The following is a 17,960-nucleotide window of genomic DNA, read 5'->3' on the forward strand; positions in this document are numbered from 1 at the left end:
ATGGAGTCACAAAAGACACTGAATAAACAAAGCAATCTTAAGAAGAAGAATAAGACTAAATTTATATTTTCTGATTTCGCAATATATTACAAAACTAGAGTAAATTAAAATTACAGTATGGTGCTGGCAAAAACATAAATAAACAAAGCAACCCAAAATGAACAAACAATCAAGAAGAAAAACAGACATATAGATCAATGAAACAGAATATAGCTCTTAAATATACACAAACACATACAGTCATCTGATCTTTGACTAGAATGTCTACAGTACAAAATGTAGAAATAAAGTATTTTCAATAAATGATATTGAAAAACTAGGAAAGAGTGAAATTAGATCCTTATCTCACATCATCCACAAAAACCAACTCTAAATGTATTAAAATTTTTATTTTATGACCCAAATTTATGAACTCCCTAGAAGAAAACATAACGAAAATGTTCATAACACTTTTCTTGGAAATTATTTCTTGTGTATGACTAAGCAAAATACATACATAAATACAGAAATCAACATGTAAATAATTGCATAAATAATTACATAAATAATAATAGACAAGTAAGATCACTTCAAGTAATGGCTTCTGCACCAAAAAGAAAAAAAAAATCAACAGATTAAAGGGCAAGCTACAGACTGGGAGAAAATATGTTCAGATGATATATCTGATGAGACATTAGTATCCAAATATATAAAATGTTCTTACATTCCATATAAAATTCTCCACGAATAACCCAATTAAAAATAGCCATGGGATGGAATAAACATTTCTCCAAGAAGACATAGTATCAATTATATAAGAGATGCTCAACATCCCTAATCACCAGGGAAATGCAAATCAAACCCACAAGATATCACCTCATCCCCATTAAGGTGGCCAGTATCCAAAATAACAACAGAAAATAATATCTTGGTGAGGAACTGAATAAGTTGAAACCCTTGTACACTGTTAGTTAAGTGTAATGCAAAATGTTGTAGTTTTCACATAAAACATTATGGAAGTTCCTCAAAACAATTAAAAAAAAAAAAAGAACTCCCATATGATTACCCATCCCACTTCTGGGTATTTATCCAAAAAACTTGACAGAGAGTCTTGTAGAAAGATATGAACTCTCATAATCATGGGAAGTGGCATTATTCAAGGCAGCTAAGAAATGGAAAGAACCTAAATGTCCCTCAGTCAATGAACAGAAAAATAGAATATGGCATATAAATACATTAGAATTTACTCAGTTTTAAATACTCGGGAAATTCTTTGGTATGACAATGCACATGAAACTGGAGGACATACACTATGTGAAATAAGCCACTAACATAAGAACAAATACTTTTTAATTCCAATTATATTCAGTATCTAAAATTGTCAAACTCATGGAAACAAGTAGCAGAATTTTGGTTGTCAGTGGCTGACAACTATGGGGAAAACAGATGCTCTTCAATAGACACAAAGTTTCAGTTACATAAGGTGAATTAGGTATCTGTTATGCAACAGTGTGTCTAAAGTTCACAATACTGTATTTTGCAGTTAGAAATTTGTTGAGGATGCCTGGGTGGCTCAGTGGGTTAAAGCCTCTGCCTTTGGCTCGGGTCATGTTCTAAGGGTCCTGGGATCCAGCCAGCATCTACCTCTCTGCTCAGCGGGGAGCCTGCTTCCCTTCCTCTTTCTCTGCCTACTTGGTATCTTTGTCAGATAAATAAATAAAATCTTTAAAAAAAGAAATTTCTTGAAAGCATAGATCTTAGTTATATATTCTTACTATAATAAAAGAGACTTTCTTAAGAGGGTGAAAAGACAGTTACAGACTGGGAGACAATATGTGTAAACTACCTATCTGACCATGGACTATATGAAAGCATATAACAGACATTTAATTCAATAGTAATAATGTAATTAGAAAATAAACAAAAAACATAAGCAGGCATTTTAATGAAAAAGAACTCATTGCATGGAGCCCTGGGTGTTATGTATAAATCATGAATCTTGGAGCACTCCATCAAAAACTAATGATGGACTGTATGGTGACTAACAGAACAACAACAACAACAAAATATACATATATGACAAGCAAACACAGGAAAACATGTTTAACATCCTTAGCCAGTACAGAAATGCAAATTAAAATCACAAGGTATTGTGTACACTGTACACCTATCAGAAGGACTAATAGAAACAATAGTTACAACAAAAGCTGGAGAGGTTGCAGAGAATTCACGTATCTCATACATTGGTTTAGGGAATGTAAGATGATAACAGCCATTCTGGAAATATTCTCTCACAATTTCACTATTCTGGATATATCATTTCATAATTGCACTCCTGAGCACATATCCTAGAGAATAAGTACTTATGTACACACACACACTCACACACACACAAGAAAAACAAACAAACAATCAAAACCCAAAAAACAAAATCTATATATACTTACAGTGAATTTAGTCATAATGGCCAAAACTAGAGATAAACTAAGTATCCTTCAATAGTTGAATAGTTAAAAAAAAAAGTGTAATACAACCCCAGCATGAAATATTACTTAGCAATAAAAATAATGAGTGATATATTGCACAACTTTCATATATCTCATATATGTTCAGAAATTATACTGAAAGAAGCAAGATAAATATCAAAGGGTCAACATAACATATTAACCAAGGTATATAACATTATCAAAATAAAACTATAGAAATGGAGAGCACATTGTTGGGTCAGGGGATAAGAAAGAGTATAAGAAGTAAGATCGTTGTTACTATAAATAAATAGTACAAGGGATCACTGTGATGGAATCATTCTGCATCTTGCCGGTTTTAGTGGTGACACAGATTCACACATGTGAGAAAATTGCATATTAAAAAATGGGTGAAATTTGAATAAGGTCAGCAGTTCACACCAATTCCTGACTGTAATTGGAAGAAATTGTGTAAAGCATAGAAGGGATCATTCTATGCTATTTCTCATAACTGCATGTAAATCTACATGTTAAAATTTAAAGTTAAAAAAGGTAATTGAGAGCTACATGTATTACTTTTGATGTTTTCAGGAGAGGGAGAGTCAAAATTTGATAGATTTTTTTCCAAAAAAAAAAATGTGGCTGATATTGACATAAATTAATGAAAATATAAGAAGGAAAAAAGAAAAACAAAAAAAAAGGAGAAAGGGAGAGAGGGAGGAAGGGAAAACAAAACAAAACAAATTCCTGTTTAGGATAATTCCAAATAATTTATGTAGATACTCCACGCATCATGAAGGTTAAGATTAACCTTCCTCCTACCTTGAGTGTAAGCTGCACTCATTGTCTTGCTTCCAAAAAGCAGGGCATATAAAAAGGGAGGGGGGAATAACTTTACCCTAGAGAAATCTGGCAAACACTACCTCAGCCAAGTGGTCAGGATTAACATCATCAGAGATAAGTCATGTAGCTATTATGTACCTCTACAAGACTTGAAAATAAAGGCACTTCACCTCTGCAATCTTCCTCCCCCAAACCTATAACCTTAGTCTAATGAGGGGAAAAAAATCAGACAAAAACAGTTTGGGGGATATTCTACAATATACCTATTAGTGCTCCTCAAAATTGCCAAGGTCATTGAAAACAAAGCCTGAATGTCTTTCACAGCCCAGAAGGGTCTAAGGAGATGTGCCGGCCAATGTGATCTTTCAAAAAGCAGTCTGAAAGAAGAGAAGCACATTAGGCAAAATGAGTGAAATCTGAATAAAAGATAGAATTTAGTTAATGTACAGATATTGGTTTCTTAGTTTTATGAAAGAACCAATGTTCATTCCATAATAATGTATGATGTTAGCAATAGAGAAAAATGAATGAAGGATTTATGGAAATTTTGTAAATTTGTCAACTGCTCCATGAATCTGGAACTGTTCAAAAACTACATTTGTTTTAAAATATTACTAACATTTAAAAAAAATATCTAGTCTGATGAACCAGTTTGTTATTCTTTTGAATTAGGTATCTATTTGGATGCACACATAAGGGGAAAACTTAATAAAATTGAGGCTTACAGGATCTGATGGCCAACAGTACATGATTGTAGCTCAAATGTGACCATTATTAGCAACAGCAAAAGAGACTGTAGAGTGAAGAAAGAGAGAATGATGTTGTGAAATAGAAATAAATTATCTCCAAATGCAAAATATCTTCACTTTTCTTTTAATTCTTCAAGGCCCTTGCTGAGTCTGGGTTCAGTTATGTGGCCAGTTAAACTGGTATCTCATTCTAATACCAGTAGTTTGTTTCACACGGTCTGTGTTAATTTCAGCAGCCTCTTCCCTGGGAGTGCAGTGGTTTACTGCCTATATCATATTCCCTGCCCCTATACTTCTTGTACATCTAGACATTCCTCTAAGTTACAACACCATTTCCAGAACAAATACAGATGACTATTTTCCCCATAAAAGCCATGTCAGTCCATTTGCCTTGACATTATATACAGCTATTTATGCTACGATTTCCATCATTCCTTATTTTCATTTATTCCTACTTGTCTTTTAAGATCCAATTCAGATGTTACTAGTCCCATGTTACCATTTGGCCTCCCACCAATCTTTCATCTAGAAAAATGAATCCCTTTGTCTGTTAGTTACTGTAGTAATATCTACCTACTATTATCTCAGTACCTATCTTCCACACCATAATCTCTTTCTTCATAAATCAGTTCCCTTACTTTAAAAAGCTTCAGCGAATTTATTTTTTTTCCATTTTGAATTCCCAGCATATAATATAGTGTTTGTTGGTTTTAGTGAAATTTAATTTAATTGGTAGTGTTAAGTCAGTGCCTATGAAGAATAAGTTAATCTACCAGGAATAAGAAACAAAAGGAACACTATGGCAAAACCCCAGGAGTTAGAAAGTGTGAAAAAATCAGTAACAGGACGATGTAGATAATAAGCCAAAAGAGATATGTCAAAATTACCTAGGAAAAACATGTTGATATATACTGTAGACATAAAAGAGCATTTTATTGGGGAGATTAAACTTACATTTGTCCTTAAAGAAGAGGGAAAATTTAGCTAAAAAGATAAAGTAAAAGGGATAAGTGTGGACATGGGATATTGGCATAGAGTATGAATTCTGGGAATACAAAGGAAGGGCAAATAGAGACTTTAGAATAACTTGCTTAGTGATTCAATGAGGTTAATGACTGAAAGGCAAAGAAAACCTTAAATTGGACCTCTGGGAAAATGATAGTGGTGCTGACCAAAAAAAAAAAAAAATCAGAGCATGCACTAGTAGATAGTTTTGAAAAACCCTGATTATATTTGATGGGCCTCCAATGAAGCAATCTAGTCTGACCAGGCATTCCATACTAAACCCCATGACATTGGGGAATTAGGAAGATCTCAGCCCTGCTCACAACTGGACAGGCTGAGGAAAAACAGACTATCAAGACCTACTCAGTCACCTGTTTTGGTTTTTTCTTACTGAAATTATTTATGTTTTCATTAACAGTATATTCAGCACTAATTGGCAGCAGGAATTTTGAGTATTTTATACTTTCTAAGAGATTTCATTGACAGAAAAGAAATTACAAGTAAGCATCTTGGTAAAGGAAGTAACCCAGTTTTCCCAGATTGTGAAATTCTGTTTATGCTAACTATATAATTATTTTTCAATAGTACTTGTTATGTTCAATCTTGGTAAATATATAATTTACCCAGGAGTAGGACAGTGTTGTTTGACTGTGACCTAGTTCTTCCTGTATATCATTTATCAAGTAGACATAATTATGTTAAAACTCTTCTCTATATTCCAACAAAATCAAATGCTGGGAAATGCTTTGAAGCCCATAAGTGATCATAAGTCAAAATAAACATACCTTGATGAAGTCCCAAAAGTTCATTTTTGCTTTTGTTTCCTTGGCCTTTGGAGACTTATCTTGAAAGAAGTTGCTGTGGCTGATATCGAAGAGGTTACTGCCTATGTTCTCCTCTAGGATTCTGATAGATTCCTGTCTCACGTTGAGGTCTTTTATCCATTTTGAGTTTATCTTTGTGAACGGTGTAAGAGAATGGTCGAGTTTCATTCTTCTACATATTGCTGTCCAGTTTTCCCAGCACCATTTATTGAAGAGACTGTCTTTTTTCCATTGAATATTTTTTCCTGTTTTGTCGAAGATTATTTGACCATAGAGTTGAGGGTCCATATCTGGGCTCTCCACTCTGTTCCACTGGTCTATGTGTCTGTTTTTATGCCAGTACCACGCTGTCTTGGTGATCACAGCTTTGTAGTAAAGCTTGAAATCGGGTAACGTGATGCCGCCAGTTTTGTTTTTGTTTTTCAACATTTCCTTAGCAATTCGGGGTCTCTTCTGGCTCCATACAAATTTTAGGATTATTTGCTCCAGCTCTTTGAAAAATATCGGTGGAATTTTGATCGGAATGGCATTAAAAGTATAGATTGCTCTAGGCAGTATAGACATTTTAACAATGTTTATTCTTCCAATCCAAGAGCATGGAACAGTCTTCCATCTTTTTGTGTCTTCTTCAATTTCTTTCATGAGTGTTCTGTAGTTCCTCGAGTACAGGTCCTTTACTTCTTTGGTTAGGTTTATGCCCAGGTATCTTATGGTTCTTGGTGCTATAGTAAATGGAATCGATTCTCTAATTTCCCTTTCTGTATTTTCATTGTTAGTGTATAAGAAAGCCACTGATTTCTGTACTTTGACTTTGTATCCTGCCACGTTACTGAATTGCTGTATGAGTTCTAGTAGTTTGGGGGTGGAGTCTTTGGGGTTTTCCATATAAAGAATCATGTCATCTGCGAAGAGAGAGAGTTTGACTTCTTCCTTGCCAATTTGGATACCTTTTATTTCTCTTTGTTGTCTGATTGCCATTGCTAGAACTTCTAATACTATGTTGAACAAGAGTGGTGAGAGTGGGCATCCTTGTCGTGTTCCTGATCTCAACGGGAAGGCTGCAAGCTTTTTCCCATTGAGGATGATATTTGCTGTGGGTCTTTCATAGATAGATTTGATGAAGTTCAGGAATGTTCCCTCTATCCCTATACTTTGAAGCGTTTTCATCAGGAACGGATGCTGGATTTTGTCAAATGCTTTTTCTGCATCAATTGAGAGGACCATGTGGTTCTTCTCTCTTCTCTTATTGATCAAGATCAAAAGCTTCTGCACAGCAAAGGAAACAGTCAACAAAACAAAGAGGCAACCCACGGAATGGGAGAAGATATTTGTAAATGACAGTACAGACAAAAGGTTGATATCCAGGATCTACAAAGAACTTCTCAAACTCAACACACACAAAACAGATAATCATATCAAAAAATGGGCAGAAGATATGAATAGACACTTCTCCAACGAAGACATACAAATGGCTATCAGACACATGAAAAAATGTTCATCATCACTAGCCATCAGGGAGATTCAAATTAAAACAACATTGAGATACCACCTAACACCAGTTAGAATGGCCAAAATTGGCAAGACAGGAAACAACGTGTGCTGGAGAGGATGTGGAGAAAGGGGAACCCTCTTACACTGTTGGTGGGAATGCAAGTTAGTGCAGCCACTTTGGAGAACAGTGTGGAGATTCCTGAAGAAATTAAAAATAGAGCTTCCCTATGACCCTGCAATTGCACTGCTGGGTATTTACCCCAAAGATACAGATGTAGTGAAAAGAAGGGCCATTTGTACCCCAATGTTTATTGCAGCAATGGCTACGGTCGCCAAACTGTGGAAAGAACCAAGATGCCCTTCAACGGATGAATGGATAAGGAAGATGTGGTCCATATACACAATGGAGTATTATGCCTCCATCAGAAAGGACAAATACCCAACTTTTGTAGCAACATGGATGGGACTGGAAGAAATTATGCTGAGCGAAATAAGTCAAGCAGAGAGAGTCAAGTATCATATGGTCTCACTTACTTGCGGAGCATAACAAATAACATGGAGGACATGGGGAGATGGAGAGGAGAGGGAGTTGAGGGAAACTGGAAGGGGAGATGAACCATGAGAGACTATGGACTCTGAAAAACAACCAGAGGGTTATGAAGGGGCGGCGGGAGGGGGTGGGGTGGGGTGGGAGGTTGAGGAACCAGGTGGTGGGTAATAGGGAGGGCACATACTGCATGGAGCACTTGGTGTGATGCCAAAACAATGAACACTGTTATGCTGTAAATAAGCAAATAAAAATAAATAAATTAATTAAAAAAAACAAACAAACACACAAGCAAGCAAAAATACTATTTCTGGCATTTCTGGTGACTTAGTGGGTAAGGGTATAGCTTATACTTAATTCTTCAGATGAATAAAATTTTCCAAAAGTAAAAAAAAAAAAATAATAAATAAACATACCTTATGGTAGAAAAATGATTGTTAAAAGAATCTAGTTTGGTACAGGCACAAAATCCAGTGTTCAAAGTCTGGATTCCAGCCCTAAGCTGATAATGCATTTTGCTCATATTTTCACTGAAAGCAACATGCTAGATCTTTTTTTTTTAATTGCAAAAAATATATTTTGGAAGAACTCACTACATAAGGTGACAGGATTCCAAAATCAAATTTCATGAAAATGTACATCACCATTTCTTTGTACAATAAGTGAGAAAAATCTGCAATATAGAAGAATAGAGGAAAAGAAATATGGAGGGCCATGGAGAAAGGGGTGGGGGGCCAACCACATCTGTAAGAGCAAACCTGGAAGTCAAGCAGATGCTAGATCTAAAGAGAAATTGTGGAGCTCAACAAAGACACTCCCTTCCATCATAAATCTTATGGTTTAAGGAGTGAGACATATGAAACCATATAGTCACACAAATGATGAAATCTAGGTTTCATTCCAGGCTGTGATGAATAGAATTTGGAAGAAAAGTTTATAATAGAACCTAGCCAGCCTAGGTATACCCCAAACCCTCAGAAAACTGCACTTGATCTGGAAAACGGACATCATGTAACATAGAACTTAAATAACAGGACCCTGCTTTGCTTTTATGGAAAGTTAGAAAATTTTCAAGGATCTGGGCATTCTGAAATCTGTTTCTCAACTTCTTATGACTCTACTTCAGACATACACAACCCACTGACTACACCAAGACTCACATGACGGCAGGAGAGAGTAAGATGCAATCTGGCTAATTTTGCCATTATTAATATTATCATTATTATTAATAATAATAATCTTAAACTACCTCCACATCTAAAAGAAGCCTAAATCATCAAGTCAATTAAACACGCAATGACAGAAGGCCCTTTACTCAAGCCTTTTGTCTCTGGACATTCTAGTATGTGATCACATTGGTATATGATCTCTTGGTTTGAAGATGATCCACATAAAATGCTCTAATAAAGGATGGATATGTTAAGATAGATGGCTATCTATCTTTCTAAGCATTTCTAAGCATTTTATAACTATCAGAGTAGAAGATTAAATATAAATAGGATAGTCTAAAAAGGAAAAAAAAATACATAGTAAATTTGAGGGAAAGGAATCCTAAGGACTTTCCCTGTATCCATCAATGGCATAATAGCTGTAGCTAATAGTTAAGAATAGTAAGAACTCAAACAACAAGAACCCTACAAGATCACATAGAAAGGAAACTCACTCCTTCATTGATAATCTGAATTTACTATAGATCACGTAAATACACTAAGTGTTTTCCCTGGATAGAAAACAAGGTTAATTAGATTAAAAGCTGAAATGATCATAAATGTGTATAACAACAAATTACAGCCATAATAGTTAATTTTCCCCTTAAATTATAATGTTCAGAGCCAAAAGAATTAAGTAGAGTGTTTTGAAATTATAAAAATAAATTTTCTGTAAATTAAATTAGCATTTTTTCATAGCCAAATAAAGTCTCTAATATCTGACTTGGAAATAATTGTAATATTTATATTACTAATGAAATCACTAAAAGGATGAGAATGGAATAACATGATTTTTCAAAATAGTGAAAAAATTGGATAATGTGCAGTTTGAAATTGTGACTTATCAACTCTGTCATATTTTAAAATTGTAAAAAACAACAAAAACTACAACTGTCCAGTTTATTTTAACATATGAAAATACCTCTAGTACATGAAATTAATGATATTCATTTTAATATGTATACTCTCGGACACCTGGGTGGCTCAATGGGTTAAGCTTCTGCATTCGGCTCAAGGTCCTGGGATCGAGCCCCGCATCAGGCTCTCTGCTCAGCGGGGAGCCTGCTTCCCCCTCTGTCTCTGCCTGTCTCTCTGCCTACTTGTGATCTGTCTCTCTGTCAAATAAATAAAAAAAATCTTAAAATACACACACACACACACACACACACACACACACACAAACACGTTTCTAAAAGTACATTAAATCATGGATAAGAAATATAGAAAAAAATAGTAAAAACTGATTCAAGTGACCATGGAGGAGTATTTTTGTATTTGCCATTGTTCTTAAACTTTAATAAGAAACTGCTTCATTTCTACGATTTTTTAATAAATCTCTTATATGTCTGTTATCATTACAGAGAGTCATGAAGAGTGGGAATGAGACAGAAACCACAGATTTCATTCTCCTGGGTTTCTTCCCTGAATTTAAATACATCACAGCTATGGTCTCCATCATTCTCCTGATATACATGGCTGCCTTCACTGGCAACACTCTTCTGATCCTCCTCTTTGGTTTATTTCCATCTCCACACCCCCATGTACTTCCTTCTCAGTCAGCTCTCCTTAATGGATTTGACTTTGACCTCTAGCATTGTCCCCAAAATGGCATTCAACTTCTTCTCTGGATGGCGGAGCATATCATTCCTGGCTTGTGGGACTCAAATATTCTTCTCCCTGATGGTGGCCATTGCAGAATGCATCCTTATAACTCTCATGTGCTTTTATCATTATGTGGCTATATGCGATCTTCTTCGATACCCAGTCATCATCAACCCTAAGGTTTGCTTGCAGATGATTGCCATGTCTTGGGCTGGAGGGGCACTTACTTCCCTGGGACACACTGCTTTTACCTTGCATTTTAACATCTGCAGCCCCAGAGAGATTCCCCACTTCTTCTGTGAATTCATGGCGGTGCTTAGGATCGTCCGTGAGGATATCTCAGCCTATGAAAAGGCAGTGGTGATAACAAGCATCCTTGTTCTGCTGCTGCCCTTGTCTCTCATCTTGTCTTCCTATGTTCTCATCTTCCTTGCAGTACTCCGAATGAACTCCCCAGAAGGCAGGAACAAAGCTCTGGCCACCTGCTCCTCTCATCTCTGTGTGGTGGGTCTCTATTTTGGTCCAGGCATGTGCATCTACATGAGACCCGGTTCTGCCAAGACTCCAAGGTTGAGTCAGGGTCTCTTTCTGTTTGGAACTGTCCTCACTCTACTCCTAAACTCACTTGCCTACAGTCTTAGGAACAAGGAAGTTCTAAGTGCTCTGAAAAAGTTACTAGGGAGGTGTCAGTCCTTCAGGTAAATGGCAGAAATCTCACTGTCACCCATAGGCAAAATAGAGATACACCAGCAAAGGGACATTTTGTCAGTTGATTCATCATCATCATCATCATCATTATCCCTTCAAGATCCTGAAAAATTCAACTCACTTTACTGAGTTTATCTGCAGGGGAAAAAAATGTTTATCCTTTCCTTTCTCCATCTTAAAATTTCTTTCTGATTGTCCTACATTATGTGTTGATGCAGGACAAGGAACTGTGTACATCAATTCTCTTTATGATTCATGCTTGATGGTAATGTACACTTTAGTATTTCCAAGTTTCATGTTGATACCATAAAAAAAGATCAGTGTCTGTATCCCTAAGATGAAAAATAAAAAATTGACAAGCACATAGATACCTCAGAATAATTCCCTGATAAAATTAATTAATGGGCATGATGATAAATCATCAGGAATCAGATAAATTTACAGTATTGCTTTGCTCCATATATCTAACAGGACTATTAATTCCTCTTACTCTTGTAAAAATAGTCTTCACTCTATGTCAGTGCTTCCAAAGAGTGGATTTCTGATCACTGGTGTTAAAATAATTTGCTGACTTCACAAAATATAGCACTTTTGTTCTCATCTCAGATTAGCAGAATTAGAATCTGTTAAATTGGGCTCAGGGATCCGACCAGGAGACTGATTAGTGATTGTCATGCTTACCAAGGGTTGTAAGTCACGGAAGTAATTACTGACCTAATTTTCTAGACATGCTTGCTAGATAATTTCCCAGTCTTAAAGTTTCCAGATCTCTTTATAATGTATATAATATAATGGGTTAAGGTGGCTAGGAAAAACCAGTATTATTTTTAAGATAGTAAAAATAATAAACTTTATGTTTTGAATAATTCATAACTTAAAAATTTTGAAGACACAGTAATGAGAAAGTAAAAATAAATTTAAAAAGACTCAGATTTGTGATATAAAACAATGAATAATTGAAAATATTTATAACGATAAAATTTAAAGCATGAGGCATTATAGATGTTTCCAAAATGTTGATATTCTTCAAAAAATTGAAAATACACTATATAATAGAGAGACTGTGGACTCTGAGAAACAAACTGAGAGTTTGGAAGAGAGGAGGTTGGGAGGTTGGGTGAGCCCTGTGCTGTGTATTTAGGAGGGCACGTATTGCATGGAGCACTGGGTGTGGTGCATAAACAATGAATCTTGGAAAACTGAAAAGATAAAAGAAAAAAAAATGAACATTAGGAACTTATTACACATGTTTCTTTTTTTTCTAAAAATGACTGAAATAGGGGTGCCTGGGTGGCTCAGGTGGATAAGTGTCTACCATTGGCTCAGGTCATGATTCCAGTGTCCTGGGAGCCTGCTAATCCTGCTGCTTGCTCTCTCTCTCTCTCTCTCTCTCTTTCTCTCTCTCTCTCTCTCTCTCTCTCTATATATATATATATATATATATCTGTTAAATAAATAAATAAATAAAATCATTTAAAATGACTGAAATAACATAAAACCAGTTTTCTAGTGAATAGAAACATTCAGAAGGAGCACTAACAATCTAACAACTTCTCCTTTAAGTTCTGGAAAACTTAAAATCTTTATGTCAAATTCCAACTGTTTCAATAATATTAAACATGGCACCTTCAGAATTCCTAGAGGAATGGCTGAGGGAATCCTTGAAACTGAGTCAAAATGTCACTTCACTTCCCTGATGCCGAGTGACGTGGAGCACTTTTTCATCACCTCACACCAGTCAGAATGGCTAAAATTAACAAGTCAGGAAATGACAGATGCTGGCGAGGATGTGGAGAAAGGGGAACCCTCCTCCACTGTTGGTGGGAATGCAAGCTGGTGCAACCACTCTGGAAAACAGCATGGAGGTTCCTCAAAATGTTGAAAATAGAACTACCCTATGACCCAGCAATTGCACTACTGGGTATTTACCCTAAAGATACAAACATAGTGATCCGAAGGGGCACGTGTACCCGAATGTTTATAGCAGCAATGTCTACAATAGCCAGACTATGGAAAGAACCTAGATGTCCATCAACAGATGAATGGATACAGAAGATGTGGTATATATACACAATGGAATACTATGCAGCCATCAAAAGAAATGAAATCTTGCCATTTGCGACGACGTGGATGGAACTAGAGCATATCATGCTTAGTGAAATAAGTCAATCGGAGAAAGACAACTATCATATGATCTCTCTGATATGAGGACATGGAGAAGCAACATGGGGGGGTAGGGGGATAGGAGAAGAATACATGAAACAAGATGGGATTGGGAGGGAGACAAACCATAAATGACTCTTAATCTCACAAAACAAACTGGGGGTTGCTGGGGGGAGGTGGGATTGGGAGAGGGGGAGGGAGCTATGGACATTGGGGAGGGGAGGCGAACCATAAGAGACTATGGACTCTGAAAAACAACCTGAGGGTTTTGAAGGGTCAGGGGTGGGAGGTTGGGGGAACAGGTGGTGGGTGATGGGGAGGGCACGTTTTGCATGGAGAACTGGGTGTTGTGCAAAAAGAATGAATACTGTTACGCTGAAAAAAAATAAAAAAAAAAAAATGTCACTTCACTGAAGAATAAAAATTATCTCTAAGCTATCTGAAATAAGAGCAGTGTGTCATTTAATGCATACTATCATGCAATGTTACCACTCAGTTGGTGGTGTCATAACACTATGGTACTCCAAAAGGAATCCACAGATAAGACTGTGTTTAGAAGATCACACTAGGAAAGAAAGGAGAAATACTCAGTGAGGGAAGATAGTCTGACTTGAAGTGTTTCTGTTGAACAATATGTGTTCATAAAGCATGTTATTTATGTTTGACTGTTTTAACTCCATATGTATGTGTTAAGGGTATGTTATGTATGTTACATGTGTGTTTTAGCTTCATATGTATTAACTTCATATATAACTCATGGAAGTGAACATTTTAACCCTGTGAAATTCATGGTGAATAGATTTCCAGATGGACTGGGAAGGCACTCACCTTGGAATTTACACTGTGTGTTTGTGACCCACTATTATTAGAGGGGCACCATTAAATACTGACTTAATCTTTTTTTATATATATATATATTTCCTTTCAGCATAACAGTATTCTTTGTTTTTGCAACACACCCAGTGCTCCATGCAATACATGCCCTCCCTAATACCCATCACTTTGTTCCCCCAACCTCCCATCCCCCACCCCTTCAAGACCCTCAGGTTGTTTTTCAGAGTCCATAGTCTCTCATGGTTCACCTCCCCTTCCAATTTCCCTCAACTCCCTTCTCCTCTCCATCTCCCCATGTCCTCCATGTTATTTGTTATGCTCCACAAATAAGTGAAACCATATGATAATTGACTCTCTCTGCTTGACTTATTTCACTCAGCATAATCTCTTCCAGTTATATTTTAAAGGAAATAATTAAGTACATGATCATTCAGAAGAACAATGATCAATCCTAATTAAACCATGATTCTTTCATTTATTTCCATTTTCATAGTCATGATTTTAAATTGCGTTCTTCTAGTTTAAAAGCTCTCCAGCATGCATATATTTTGTTGTAGAATAACCAAAAATGTCTTCTATATATAAATAAATTATGTATTTATTTATTTAAATTCAAATAGCTAAGTAATAGTAGGTACATCATTAGTTTTTTTTTTAATTTTTATTTATTTTTAAATTTATTTTTATTGTTCCAGAATTCATTGTTTATGTACCACACCCAGTGCTCCATGCAATACATGCCCTCCATAATACCCACAACCAGGCTTACCCAACCTCCAAACCCCCAACCCTCCAAAACCCTCAAATTGTTTTTCAGAGTCCACAATCTCTCATGGTTTTCCTTCCCCTCCAATTTCCCAAAACTCCTTTCTACTCTCCATCTCCCCATTTCCTCCATGTTATTTCTTATGCTCCACAAATAAGTGAAACCCAATGATAATTGACTCTCTCTGCTTGACTTATTTCACTCAGCATAATCTCTTCCAGTCCCATCCATGCTGATACAAAAGCTGGGTATTCATCCTTTCTGATGTAGTCATAATACTCCATAGTATATATCAACCAAATCTTCCTTATCCATTCATCTGTTGAAGGGCATCTTTGCTCTTTCCATAGTTTGGCAACTGTGGATATTGCTGCTATGAACATAGGAGAACAGATGACCCTTCTTTTCATTACATCAGTATTTTGGGGGGTAAATACCCAGTGGTGCAATTGCAGGCTCATAGAGAAACTCTACTTTTAATTTAAGAAATCTCTACACTGTGTTCCAAAGTGGCTGCACCAACTTGCATTCCCTCTAACAGTGTAAGAGGGTTCCCCTTTCTCCACAACCTCTCCAACACACGTTGTTTCCTGTATTGCTAATTTTGGCCATTTTAACTGGTGTAAGGAGATATATCAATGAGGTTTTAATTAGAATCTCCCTGAAGGCTAGTGATGATGAATATTTTTGCATGTGTCTGATAGCCATTTGTATGTCTTCATTGGAGAAGTGTCTGTTCATATCTTCTGCCCATTTTTTGATATGATTATCTGTTTTGTGTGTGTTGAGTTTGAGAAGTTCTTTATAGATCCTGGATATCAACCTTTTGTCTGTACTGTCATTTGCAAATACCTTCTCCCATTCCGTGGGTTGCCTTTTTGTTTTGTTGACTGTTTCCCTTGCTATGCAGAAGCTTTTGATCTTGATGAAATCCCAAAAGTTCATTTTCGCTTTTGTTTCCTTTGTCTTTGGAGACATATCTTTGAGAGAAGTTGCTGTGGCTGATATCGAAGAGGTTACTGCCTATGTTCTGCTCTAGTATTCTGATGGATTCCTGCCTCACATTGAGGTCTTTTATCCATTTTGAGTTTATCTTTGTGTACAGTGTAAGAGAATGTTCGAGTTTCATTCTTCTACATATCGCTGTCCAGTTTTCCCAGAACCATTTATTGAAGAGACTGTCTTTTTTCCACTCTATATTTTTTCCTGTTTTGTCGAAGATTATTTGACCATAGAGCTGAGGGTCCATATCTGGGCTCTCCACTCTGTTCCACTGGTCAATGTGTCTGTTTTTATGCCAGTACCACGCTGTCTTGGTGATCATAGCTTTGTAGTAAAGCTTGAAATTGGGTAACATGATGCCGCCAGTTTTGTTTTTGTTTTTCAACATTTCCTTAGCAATTTGGAGTCTCTTCTGATTCCATACAAATTTTAAGATTATTTGCTCCAGCTCTTTGAAAAATACCGGTGGAATTTTGATCGAAATGGCATTAAAAGTATAGATTTCTCTAGGCAGTACAGACATTTTAACAATCTTTAATTTTCCAATCCAAGAGCATGGAATGGTCTTCCATCTTTTTGTGTCTTCTTCAGTTTCTTTCATGAGTGTTCTGTAGTTCCACACGTACGGGTCCTTTACCTCTTTGGTTAGGTTTATTCCCAGGTATCTTATGTTTCTTGGTGCTATAGTAAACGGAATCGATTCTCTAATTTAACTTTCTGTATTTTCATTGCTCGTGTATAAGAAAGCCACTGATTTCTGTATATTGACTTTGTATCCTGCCACATTACTGAATTGCTGTATGACTTCTAAAAATTTGGGGGTGGAGTCTTTGGGCTTTTCCATATAAAGAATTATGTCATGTGCAAAGAGAGAGAGTTTGACTTCCTCCTTGCCAATTTAGAAACCCTTTATTTCTCTTTGTTGTCTGATAGTCGTAGCTAGGACTTCTAATACTAAGTTGAACAGGAGTGGTGAGAGTGGGCATCCTTGTCGTGTTCCTGATCTCAATGGGAAGGCTGAAAGCTTTTTCCCATTGAGGATGATATTTGCTGTGGGTCTTTCATAGATAGATTTTATGAAGTTCAGGAATGTTCCCTCTATCCCTATACTTTGAAGCATTTTAAACAAGAACGGATGCTGGATTTTGTCAAATGCTTTTTCTGCATGAATTGAGAGGACCATGTGTTTCTTCTCTCTTCTCTTATTGATTTGTTCTATCACATTGATTGATTTGCAAATGTTGAACCAAACTTGCAACCCAGGGATGAATCCCACCTAGTCATGGTGGATAATCTTTTTAATGTGCTGCTGGATCCTGTTTGCTAGGATCTTGTTGAGAATCTTAACATCTATATTCAACAGTGATATTGGTATGAAATACTTCTTTTTGGTAAGGTCTTTGCCTGGTTTGGGGATCAGGGTAATGCTGGCTTCCTAAAAAGAGTCTGGAAGTTTTCCTTCTGCTTCAATTTTTTGGAAAAGCTTCAGGATAATTGGTGTTATTTATTTTTGAAAGTTTGGTAGAATTCCCCAGGGAATCCATCAGGTCCTGGGCTCTTGTTTTTGGGGAGGATTTTGATCACTGCTTCAATCTCGTTACTAGATATTGGTCTATTCAGGTTGTCAATTTCTTCCTGGTTCAATTTTGGGAGTTTGCAGTTTTCCAGGAATGCATCCATTTCATCTAGGTTGCTTAGCTTATTAGCATATAACTGTTGGTAATAATTTCTGATGATTGTTTCTATTTCCTTGGTGTTAGTTGTGATCTCTCCC

At 36.3% G+C, this 17,960-nt stretch overlaps 1 protein-coding gene across 1 annotated transcript; it reads left to right on the forward strand.

The window, feature by feature from the left end:
- Positions 1–10,638: 10,638 nt before the first annotated feature.
- LOC123935986 (olfactory receptor 2M5-like) lies at positions 10,639–11,415 on the forward strand (the record flags this gene model as incomplete). Its single annotated transcript, XM_045996807.1, has 1 exon — positions 10,639–11,415. A coding segment is annotated over one exon (777 nt), but the record flags the coding sequence as incomplete, so codon positions are not given.
- Positions 11,416–17,960: the final 6,545 nt, after the last annotated feature.

The sequence above is a fragment of the Meles meles genome, unplaced genomic scaffold, assembly GCF_922984935.1.
Source record: "Meles meles unplaced genomic scaffold, mMelMel3.1 paternal haplotype, whole genome shotgun sequence".
In the NCBI taxonomy this organism is placed as follows: domain Eukaryota; kingdom Metazoa; phylum Chordata; class Mammalia; order Carnivora; family Mustelidae; genus Meles; species Meles meles.